At 41.6% G+C, this 12,087-nt stretch overlaps 1 protein-coding gene across 1 annotated transcript in view; it reads right to left on the bottom strand.

Annotated features, from left to right (window-relative positions):
- Positions 1-2,495: 2,495 nt before the first annotated feature.
- The window catches only part of LOC104288032 (1-phosphatidylinositol 3-phosphate 5-kinase-like), a gene marked incomplete at its 5' end in the record, with an annotated part of 33,498 nt that continues 23,906 nt past the window's right edge, over positions 2,496-12,087 (bottom strand). Inside the window, 10 exons of the mRNA XM_009886768.1 lie at positions 2,496-3,154; positions 4,116-4,190; positions 6,360-6,621; positions 7,952-8,080; positions 8,349-8,452; positions 9,131-9,307; positions 9,741-9,800; positions 10,387-10,551; positions 11,205-11,296; positions 11,794-11,877. Of these exons, the coding sequence (XP_009885070.1) occupies positions 3,039-3,154; positions 4,116-4,190; positions 6,360-6,621; positions 7,952-8,080; positions 8,349-8,452; positions 9,131-9,307; positions 9,741-9,800; positions 10,387-10,551; positions 11,205-11,296; positions 11,794-11,877 (1,264 nt within the window). The remainder of the gene's footprint in view (positions 3,155-4,115; positions 4,191-6,359; positions 6,622-7,951; positions 8,081-8,348; positions 8,453-9,130; positions 9,308-9,740; positions 9,801-10,386; positions 10,552-11,204; positions 11,297-11,793; positions 11,878-12,087) is intronic.

Below are 12,087 nucleotides of genomic sequence, written 5' to 3'. Positions count from 1 at the left end.
CCTAGGCTGTTCCCCCAGGGCATCCTTAGGCATGCTGCAGGGACACAGACCTAACACAGCCCCACAAGGAGCTTTCTCAAAGATCTCTCCTGCATGAAGTATTGCTCTCCTTTTGAGAAAGTCAGCTTTGTAAGCAAGTGAAATGCCAGGACAATTCTTATTCTGAAAAGGAACGTTTGAGGAGATCTGTTCAGCTGCTGGGATTTGAACTAGAAATGCCTACAGCTTTATGTCACATGGCACCCAAAGATGTCTCAATTCCAGTTGATGCTGCAGGTACTGTGTTACCCACGACTAGAAGTTTGCTATTTACTCCAGTCTGGTCAGGACTAGTCTATCAGCCACATCCTGAACCAGAGTTAGCTGTTGATGCCAGCTCAAGATCCCTGCTGCAAATCTCTCCAACTGCTGTAACTTCAGCCCAAGAAGGTCACAATTTACATGTCTGGGCTCTGTGTTTCACAGGCTGCAAAACAGCTGGCCAGTGGAAGGTTCTCTCACTTTTACAGTGCTGACAGCCTCATGCTGTCACGTACAGGGGAACATTAGCTACAGTCAGATAATCGTGTTGCTTTAGAGCCAGCTCCTTGGGACTCTGGAAGACAAGCAGTATAGAGCAGTAACACATCACTGGACTAAGGGTTACTGGTGACAGGACAGGGCTAGCACATCACAGCTCTACATTAGCCTAGTGCAGATGCCATGACACTGCCCATATTCATGCTCCATCAACCAATCCACACACCGACAAAGGTGGAAGATACCATAATCAGCTGCTGTTGGGTAACCTGAGCTGGTCAGGCAAGTCAAGTTTTTTCCCTGTAAACTTTAGGAGGGGAAGAAGGAAGAACACATGTAAACTTTAAATGAGACTGGAACAGATTCAGGCTGCATGGCATCACATCGATGGACCAAGAAAGAAGGTAGAAGCCACAGAAGTGAGAGTAGCATTTAGTGGATGGACTGGCTGGTTCTCCATGACACAAGGCCCTGCACACAGGTGGCCATCCTGGGAGGACATTTCAACACAGGAGGCAAGATGTGTCCCAGAGGTGGTCAGCTGTACTTGATGTTCTCTATTGGACCGAAGGGATTCTGGGCCAGAGGAAGCAAGAAGTACTGTGTCATCCTTCCACAGCACACATCACTGCAGCCTTCAACACTGCACCCCCAGAAACAATGATTACATTGTACAGAGGAATTAAGAACACTTTTGTTTCTGCTGCTTCAATGTCAGCATCTTTGCTCGTTCTCCAGAAGGGCTTTGCAATGAGGTGGGGAAGACTTCTCACAAATGACTGTTGCCTTCTGGCAGCTCAGACCTGAGCTGCACTGGTTGTTTTTGGAGCAAACAGTTCAATTCTCACTGCTGGCATTTTCCTGTCTCAATGCTGCCCAGCTGTCACTCCAGAGTAGAGCCACTACCATCTGCTGCAGAAGAAAATACTGAACACAGGAGGAGTGAACAAAATGCACATTTTAATCCACAATTACAGTGGAGATGGCATTATGAGGCAACTGGTCAGAACGAGCAAGTGGTCATAAAGAGCTATACTGTCCCAGACTCCATGTTCATTTGAAGTCCTTCCATCAGAGACTGGAAGTCAAAGGACAGTATTCTTGCCTCTCAAACTCATAAAAAAACCCCTCTTATTTACTGGCCTATATTATAATGAAACTAAAAAGTAAACTCATCACCTACAAAAACAGGTAAAAATTAATAAAAATGGAAAGAAGTGCTTATTGTCATAACAGAGATTCACAGATCTCTGAATCTCTACACATCTTATCCATCATACCAGATACCTGTTAGTTCAGGCTTTTCTTTTTACAGAAAAAGACAACTACATTCATCTCAGTGGTGCCAAAAAAAAAAAAAATATCTATATATCTAATACTGCTGAAGGGCCAGTTTTTCCATTGGGACTGCACAGCGTGATGAGATTTGGATACTCATTCTCATGAGCATGTCATGAATGCAAGATAAACATTGTCCTGGCAAAATTTCACCATGAGGTAAATGCATTGTTTGAAAGTCCTGGGGAACTGAAATGGATTTGAAGTGATCTGCCAGGAACGATCGTTTCATTACGGAGAAAGTTGTCACTCTAAGGCAGTATGCTTCATTTTGTCTAGCAACTTAGTGCCTTCTGCTAAGGAAAGGGTTAATCAGCTTCATAACTATAATTAATCAAGTCTTTTAAAATTAAAGGGTATATTTTTTAGTTACCCCTTTCCAGGGATTTGGGCAACATTCCGATCCAAGTACTGTTTAGGAAGGGATACGTTTTGGGTTTTGCAGTATGCTGATGACCGACAACTCATTTTTATGGGATTCAGCTAAAATGAAATTATGACAGATAAATACAGAGCTTTACTGCAGTAACATAACTTAAAAGATGTAGTGATATGACATTATAGCTGTGGAGCTGCCTTTAAAAAAAAAAAAAATACTGTTTACAGAACCCAGAAAAAAATTGAAGCTACAGAGCTTAAGCAGGACAAGTTATTCATGGACCCTAAACAGGTCAACTACAGACCACCGCAACAATAGCAGAACTCAGGAATTAACTTCATTCTTCTCTCACCCACCCACATGCACAGAGGGGGGTTTACTTCACATTTGCAGTACCATGCATCCACTACAGAAACATGAGCTGCTCTCATATTCAAGACCACTTAGGCAGTGCAAGACTTAGAGAGATCATGTACTTTTACGCCATCATGAACTGGATAGTATCTGTTTCAGTGCTCTTACATGTAGATAGCATCACCTTCCCTAAAGACAGAGGGAACACCTCTTTTCAATGCTGTCGAGTGGTACCTTACAGCTTAGATCCTTAGTGAGGCTGGTTCGCTTATCAGCCTGCAAGAGCGGATTAAAGTGCAACAAGCAGATTTCACACTTCATGACATGACGCAAATGGTCAGTGTAGACATGGAACTGCAATCTTCTTGCTTACTGCTGGTCAGACCACAGGAAAAGAGTGGCTTATAGTATCATTGTCCTCTTGTGCTTTCCCAATATGGGCTTTAGCTTAGCAATTCAGGCCCAGTCCTGTCCAATGGTCTGGCACCATCAGGAAATACTTGTCCATAGCTTCACAAAACCTGGTCCGGTACAGCTCTGGAGAGACCACAGTTGGCATCTTACCTAATGCATAAGAGTTGACAGCAGTTAGAAATGGGTAAAGAATTTGCTGCAGTACAGACAGATGTCACGAGATTACAACACCAGACAGCATAATCATGAAGGCATACTGTACATGGAAGTGTCTTGGAACCAACAAGCACTAACAGCTGCCTTTTTTTTAATTATTATTATTTTTATTTTATTTTAGGAGAGAAGATAGATCAAGGTCTGGACCCCGAACACTGAATTGAGATACCTGAAGTTGGAGGAACTCTCTAGGCTTTTTACATCAACACTGATCAGTTTGTTTCTTTTTGTCTTCTCCTGTTTACGGGTCTTTGAGGTTTTGCAGCAGAGATGCAAATTTCTCCCATGAAGAATTTCACTCTTTGGACACGTTCTTATCTTCTCCAGAAATCCGAGCAGTGGTACATCACATGTTCCCCTTTCCTTCTCTTTCTGGCCCTCCTACTAACATGTGGCCAACACTAGGCAATGCTGCACAAAAGGTACTCTACTCACTTCCACAAAGGGAACTCCTCAGTTCCCCAAAATGCAGGCAGTAGTCAATCATTTGATAAGGGTTCCTCCACACTAACAGCTCAGAATGTACCTGATTTTCTGGACTCAGAAAACACCTTCTGAAACCAGCCAGCAAGGTTTTTTTGCTAGTATCTCTGTATGGATGACTAAGTTTGTATGCAAGTAGTTGGTAGTTAAGAAACACAAAAGAAAAATCTGATAAGTAGATGACCTCTACCCCATTCCCAGGAATTATAGTACTCAAAAGGGTCATTCATGGAGGCAGATAAATGTATTAGTTTTCCCTGAAACTTGTTATTCCTTCCCCTGTTCTGGACAACTTAATCTAGCGTTGCAAATCTGCATGGTGAGGAATTTGTGACTTTATTAGCAGAGTTATTGGAAGCTTCCAGGTAACAAGGAAACATGATCAAAAATTCTGCTTTCATTCTGCACTTACCTTGTCCTCCCAAGATGCCAGTTGACTTCACTACCATTTCAAGCTTTTTGTCCCAGGTAAAGGTGCGAATATAGTCTGTTGCAATAAAAAGAAAATCCACACACAAACATGTCATATCTGCTACAATCCAAGTAATGCTGTTCTAAAATGCATCCGTTTCCCCTGAAAAAGGGCAAGAAAGCAGTAGGCTTCCACAGCCAGAACAACTTCAGCGTTCCCCCTACCGGTTGCCTCATTTTCCAGAGCATTGATTATATTTGGGTAGGGTGAATATGATATCTCAAAAGCCCAGCAAGATCACAATCAACTCTTCTTGCCTCTACAAAACCAGACTGCCCAGGTATGTCTGTCTTTACCCACGTTAGTTTCAAGGGCTCATTTACAAGAGTCCCTGAGCTGGTCCTCATCCCAGAAACATATTAAGAAGCCCCACTTCACCGTTAGAGCTCACACTACTTTACTGCAAAAGCTAGCAGCATCAATACTTGGACACCTATCCACTTAAACCAGTAGTATTCCTCATCATTGTAGTCACCTACAGGTTTGATAATAGAAAGCAAACACTTTTCACTTCATGATATGGAAGATTGGAAACACCACCAGTGAACCCTGACTGGAAGCGGGGGCTGCAAGGAGAAGACTTCAAAATGGTTTCCAAGCCCCTTTCAGAGAAAGCATGCTCAGTCATTACAAGCACATGAACATTGTGGTCTGCAAAGCTGAAGTAAGTTAAGTTTTTCATTACTGGATATCATTATCTCCTAACATTTGACTACAACTGTAACCATACAATTTTGAATTTACTGTTTCTAGATTTGTGAAAGGCACCTGTAAGTATCCATGTTTCACCTCAGCTGTGCTTTGCACAAAACTCATCTAGATCTGCCAATCTGAAGACTTATCCATTTATCTGAATACTCTTTGAAAACATCCCCTTAGACTGCTTTGGGACTAATGTCATCAGTTTGTGCACTAACTACTGTCACTCAAGTGCCAAGGCCCAGAGCCCCCCACAACAGGGCCTGCAAACAAAAGCTGTTAGCTCCTCACAGGCCTAACTTACTTGTTTCCTATATCACATTAGGATCTAAAATAGGTAGAGATTCTGACCTCAGATTCAAACTCAGCCCAAGCTAATGGTTTTTAGTTCTGTCCCTGCTGCAAATTTAGCTTAAGTACTTTGTAAGTTCTCAGGGTATCACTTAGAGAACATTTTGATAGCCTGATACAGCAGGCATGTTCTCTCTTCTTGAAGATATTTGTGTTAAACAAGCTCCTTCAGATCATGAACAGCCGTTCTTACCACAGTAAAGGAACTGTTAGCCTTAAACATCATACAAAATATACTCTTTAATGAGGTAAGACTTTCCATAGGACAGCAAAAAGTCACATGTACAGAAGGAGCAGAGACTCATCCCATTCACCCAAATATTCAAGACTACAAAACTAGGAAGTAGTAACAAACTCCAGTTCTTTGTATCTGGGACTTCAATTCTCAGCTTGAAGTGTTATTGGAATGGCTTTCAAGCTTTACCAGAAAAAGAGTAATCCAGACCTCATGGCTTGATATCTAATTTGTAAGCATTTCTGAGCTAGGTTTCAAGAGCACCTCATTTCCAAGAGTCACTTCCACATCCTGCAAATGGCTTCATCTCCAAGTTTTTTGCACAACACAAATTTACCTGTCTAAAGATGAGGCTCTACTTCGCAGTCTTAAGTCAGAGGATATGGCAAGGTAATTACTGTGTTGCCACCTGTATTACCCAGATCAGACTCCAGGATCACAAGCGATCCCGTGACAAATGACAAATAACTTTGCTCCTTCATCCCTCCCAATATTGTTTCTCCTTAGATCCTCTCCACACAAGTTAAAACTCAAATGGCTATATAAACATTACTGAACTTAACTTTAAAGACTGAACACATTAAAGCATACATAAAGCATAAAGTCAGTGTAGGTTAAACACCAACTTGACTGCTTTTTCACTACCTGTGAGGCCTCCTGCATATATTCTTAGCAATGCAAATGTCTAACACAAGCCCATACAAGAGCTGGAGAGAAGACTTCCTGCCTCCACTTTGAGCACCCATGAGAGGTGAGGTGGTATTTCATCAGGGAGAAGACAAGCTTTCTTGACACACATTTCTGTGGTGGTAGTACAGTTCCAAGAGTACTATAAAAACCTAAGCCAGAAGAAAACAGTTTCACCAGCTGAAATCAAGAAAATACAAAAGACAACCTACCAATGATCCCAACAACCAGCTCATTGTTGGTATCATCACGACCCACCAGCAGGGAATAGTCAATGATGAGGTGGCTGGAGAGGAACTGGGAATCACTGTGTATGGAAGCTCTCAGCACAGCCTTGCAATGGGAACGGATGTACAAAGGATTGTCCCGGACCATCTTCAGAAGGTTCTCATCCAGCAGGACTACGTCACAGCTTTCCTTGCCTGTGTCTGTTTTAACATTTCTATTCCGGAGGGAGCCCTTCAGGTCAAAAACCTGCAAATGCAGAACAGCACTACTTTGTTCTGTTGTTCTGCGAGATGAGAGACGTCAACATACTTAACTGCAGTGTTTGAGAAGGCAGCATGGCAAGGCAACCCTTTCCTTCTCTGCAGGAGGAAATCAGTTAACAAAACACATTTTCATACTGCAAAAATTAAAGTTTCCTGAGTGGAGAGTAGCATGTAAGCCTACATGAAAGCTCTGGCACCTCAATTCACAAATTTTAGGCAAGTTATTTCGTTAATATTTAACCTAGTTTATGGGAAAAAAGGTGTCCATATTTTTATACTGTATGGGTAAACTCAGTTTTTCAGCCAGCTTCTACAGACTCAAATGCTGACAAAAATAAAGCCAATGGAGAAGGAGGTAGGCCTTGCATGAAGCACCATTTAACATTTGTTGGCAAGGCAAGAGACAGGCCATCATTAGGTTGGAAAGGATCTCTGGAGGCATCCAGTCCAATGACCTGCTTGAAGGAGGTCATGTTAGAGAAAGTTGTTCAAGCCCTGTCCGGTCAATATTTTATTAACTTCAGGGATAGACTCCACAGTCTCCTTTAGTCTCTGTTCTAGTGCCTGACCACTCTCATGATCTAAAAAAAACAGACAAACAAGAAGAAAACCCACAACATCCTTTACATCTATCTAGAATTCCCTCAGCTCACTTCCTCCCACAAATATTCCCTGTTTGAGGTCAGGCACTGCGATGGAAGGTGGAAAGAATTTATAGTACCTAGTTTCAGAAGCAACACTTGTATGAACTTCTTTTTTAGAATCAACTCTGTATTTCAAGAGAATTTTCCCTCAACCATTTTAAGGTCTTCATTCTACTGCCTCATAAAGGTCACTTTTCCTTTACTAAAAGCAAAATTGAACTCAAAAATCTTGTCCCACACATGGTTCAGAGAGAACAGAGGGTTCAAAACATTATTAGTCTCCCTTCCACTACACAGTAGTTCACCATCTCCGTTGGTGAGGCTCTCCTAAGCAAATTAGTCTGTAATCCCAGTTAGTTCTTCTGAAAGCTTTGCAAAAAGGTTTCATGTTCTCCTAATTACATAGGCAATGCTTTTTCTCAGACACCAGAGGTGCAGGGACAAATAAGACTTCTAAAAACTGAAGCCTGGACTACAGCTATCTGAACTAGCCAACACAGGCATCCAGTTACCAAGGATCACATCACAAGGCAACAGGCACAAACGGTCATCTTTGAGCCGTGCTAGATGTAGACAGCACGTGAAAAGTCAGAAGTTACCTAGATGGCTACTGGTAACCCTGCTCTTGCTCCCAGTCAGAACTGTACTGCAAGGGAACTTGGTTCTTACCTGAGCCATTTTCCTGCCGTAGAAAAGGTTTTCCATAACAAGCAGATCCAGCTTCTTTTCAGTGTTGTTTTGAGAGTTTTTGTATCCAATTCGATATACCCCAAGGATTTTGGCCAGTGCTGTGGGCTTCTGATGAAGAGAAGACATGGGGTAAGATCTCTGTGTACAGACAATCAGTAATCAAATACCAAAGGTACCGCTGTTCTGTCTGACTGTGTATTACAGCTTCGAAGCTCTAGCAAAATTCCCACTTTTCACCTTAAAAACACGTTATTAGTACAACTCACACCCTCTGACATTTTCTTTTAATTAAATGAAAGTGGCTAATGGAAACTGTCACTAGTCCGTAAAATATAGACCACTGCCTAAAATAAAAGTCACTTTTTTTTCTAAATACCTTCTGCTGAACTGCATTAATGATGTAAGTGAAGTAGTGCGGAGCAAAGTCAAGGAACGACTGGACTTCCAGACGAGGCATCTGCTTCAAGATGAATCTATCATCTGTTTTAACATCAGACAGAAGCAACAGGGTTACATACAGTAAGTGATATATTCTTTATTCTTTACAAGTTCTGTCGGACTGTTGCACAGCTGAAGTGGTTTGAAAAATTAAAGGACTACAATTCTCTTAAATCTATAGCTACAGAAGCTCATTTCTATGAACTTCTTTTACTTCATATATTCTGAATTTCAGCCTTTCTGTATTTCAGCCTTCTAGCAAATCAGGGAGAACAGACTGCCTACAGACCCTTCCATTGAAGGCTTATTTTATGTAAGGGCCTAGAATCAGCCATAGTTAAAAAAAATAAATCCTATGAATCAACTATTGCATGTGGGATTATAAGAAACACTGAATCTTCAGTAACCAGTTTTACTTGAATTATACTCAAGTTTTTGTTTTCTGAAGCCTGCCTAAGAGGGCACAACCCTTCTGCTCAACTGTCCTCCTGAGCTGCTACTACTGAAAAACAGAACTACATTTTGTTCTCCTGCACATACAAAGAGACAAATAATCTGATATTGAAGACCCCTGAACAATCCACTTAACTTTCCCTTCTGAGTGGCCACTTCAGTCAGCAACCCTCTGGCTAGAGGTAATCAGGGATTAAATGACACACTAACCACCACCATCCCCAAATAATACCCTCTAATTACAAAGGGGGAAGAAGCTACATTTACCCTCAGTCACATAGAATGCAGCTCCAGATTTGCCACCTCGAGCCTGCCAGGGCATAGAGTGAGAGAGGGATCGGATGAAGTCCTCTTCACTGCTCCCCAGTATCACTTCACGCATCTTGTGAAACTCGCCAGCATAATAAATACGGCAGTAGAACTTGGCATTTGCATCTGAAAACTCTGCAAAAAAAGGTCTTCCTCAATAACAGCATGCAATACTCACTGACTACCTGAGATGACAGATTTTATTCATGTCTGGAAGAATATTATTGTGCTAAACGTCCCTCTCACGCCTATTGTACTTTGGAAGTTTAAAACGATAGACTTAAAATGGAAAACTTACAGAAAAGTCAACCCCCTTTATGTTAGCTCACAGTATATACTATGGAAAAGCGTCCAGACAAAAGATCAGTTAAAAACCCAAAAGTTTTATAGGGTATTTTTGCAACAGAGATACTGATTACAGTAAGTAAAAACTTCATTGCTCTGTTCTTGATTTTTCCTTCCTGCTCAATACAAAGAAAAAATAATTACTAACTTCAAGATTCGTATTACATTTGCATGAAGAAAGGAGTTTGTCAGCTACGACTTCAAGTTATTTACAACTACTCACGGAGTTCCACATGGGGATTAACCAGCTGTTTCTTCTGTCCATCTCCTCCATCTACATCATCTGAAGGCACAAAGGGACCATTCAGTCAGGGTTGTTCATTATTATTAATGAGAAAGCCATGCAAGATACTACTTGTAAACTCCCATTAAAAGAAAAATATTTTCTTTTTTCAAGAATACAGAGGGAGCTATACATAGGGAATTAAAGATACAGCTATAATTGTATAATACAATATCTATGCTAGAAGGGCACTGCTGTTCATGGGACACATAAGTACAAGCTTTTTTTTTGCTGTCTCTTCATTCATTTTCCATGAGCTGAAACAATGAAAGTTAAACAGGAAGTGAGGAAGAGAGACTGGGCTGCTTAACTAAAGTCAACTCAATCCAAAAGCATTCAAGCCCGGACTACTCAATGTCCCTATAGTTACCGGAGTTTGAAAGGCCCTATTTGCCTTCTTGTTAAGCAGAGCAATGTCTGCAGGAGAAACCTACATTTGATGTTCAAATCATTCATTTTCAACGCATGTTGAGTAATCTTGGATTGTTGAAAAAGTATGAGGAGTGCATTCTGGGCCTTACAAGTATGAATGAGGTTTGGGAGAAGTAACAATCCAAGACAGAAGGTGGACTCAACAGCCTTGTACCTTGAGGCTCTGCTCCTTGGTTTTCTGCTCCCTCTTTGCCCATCTGTCCAACCTGGTAGTAGGCACTGTCAGCACCACGTAAGGTCTCTTTCTTCTGGGAAGACAGGTCCGGGCTTTTCCCTCCAGTGCCACGGAAGAAAGACAAAACACCAGATGGTTTCTTTGCTACAGTGAAGAGGAATGAAGAAGTTTGCCTTGGCATTTGCACAGGCAGTTTAATAAAAGTATGACTAACACAAGCATTCTCCATTCATTGTTTTAACTGAAGGAATGTTGTCATTCAACTGTAACTCATTTGCTATTCTTCAGGTAACCAAGGTCTACCAGGTTAGCTGATTTAGTATTTTGAGTAGCAGTCTCAAATGCTGAGTCATTTGAAAACACAACCCAAGCATGAGCTTTTTTAACATAGTAGGAACCTCACTTCTCCATTTCAAGATATTTTAATTGCCATCTTTTTAAAGAAGGCGGTGCCATAAGAGGTCAGAACCTATTATGGGCATCATGCCCCCCTGAACAGGCTAGACGCAAGAACAACTCAAGGTGCACTACATCATAACATATTACATCAGGGAACAATGGTCTGATCTCAACAATCAGAGAAAGCCATTGTGGGCAGAGACTTCAAAAAAACAATCGCCCTTCCACCACCACCATGTTCTACATCAAGTCAGCTTTAAGACTAGTCACAATTTCAACTCAGAATGCATTTTCTTTGTTCTTACTTAATTTTCACCAGAGCTAGAACCCAGGTTAAGTGGGCTCAAGTCTGAGCTAAGATTAGCATAATGGATATGATTTTGGCAAAATGGTCTTACGCTGTTCTGGTTCTGCATTGCGAGCTGAAGGACCTATGTTAGTCTCAGGCAGGCGGACAGGGCTACTGCTCTTTGGTTTGCTGTCTGACATGCTGAAGGAAGAAAGAAAAAAAAGTCATGAGCCCAACAAATATGGCTACCCAAAACACTATTTCTTTACTTGTTTACATTTATTTCTCCTCCATGCCTAATATTAAGTACTACTAAGGGAAGAGGATACAGTTTAAAGTTGTAATGGTGCGGAACTCTCCAAAGTTGTTGTCCTCCACCTCCCTGACGAAAACCTCCCAGGGCTCCATGACAACAGTTCCATCCATCACCACAGGAGAGGTAAGCAGGCCCAGCAATCCCTATCATGCACACAATCAAGGGATCAGGTGATGGAGCCAGCACAGTCCCTGACATGAAATGGAAACTCAGATACTGCAAGTATGTGTTGGTCACAGAGAATGTGTCAGGTTCCACTAGAAAGCAGAGATCCTAACATGGCTAAGAGGCATGTTTTGAGGGTCCTTCCCCATCCTAGTTTTGTGTTATTCGGTACAATCACTGTGCCTTTGCTCTGTGTACTGTAGTTCCTGCATGTAACCTGTTTGGCTGTAGTCCTTCTTCAGAACTGTTCTTCAGAGATACTTTGGACAACTCATCCAGGGCATTTCTGTACTCCTTGCAACTGAAGGGGAAAGGAAAATAAATAAATAAATAGATAGAAAATCAGCTGTTCTCTGTAACACCAACCCAAAGATTCAGTTCAGAGACAACCACGGGGAACAAAAATCCACAGTAGTAAAACCTCCCAATTTTCTCTTACAATTAGAACTTAGCTCCCTTAGAACACAAGCTGCTTGAGATCACACTGCAGGAAAAGAACCTTCCCCCCCCC

The sequence above is a fragment of the Charadrius vociferus genome, unplaced genomic scaffold (genome assembly GCF_000708025.1).
Source record: "Charadrius vociferus isolate BGI_N301 unplaced genomic scaffold, ASM70802v2 scaffold666, whole genome shotgun sequence".
Lineage (NCBI taxonomy): Eukaryota > Metazoa > Chordata > Aves > Charadriiformes > Charadriidae > Charadrius > Charadrius vociferus.
This window is presented reverse-complemented; position numbering and strand designations above follow the sequence as displayed.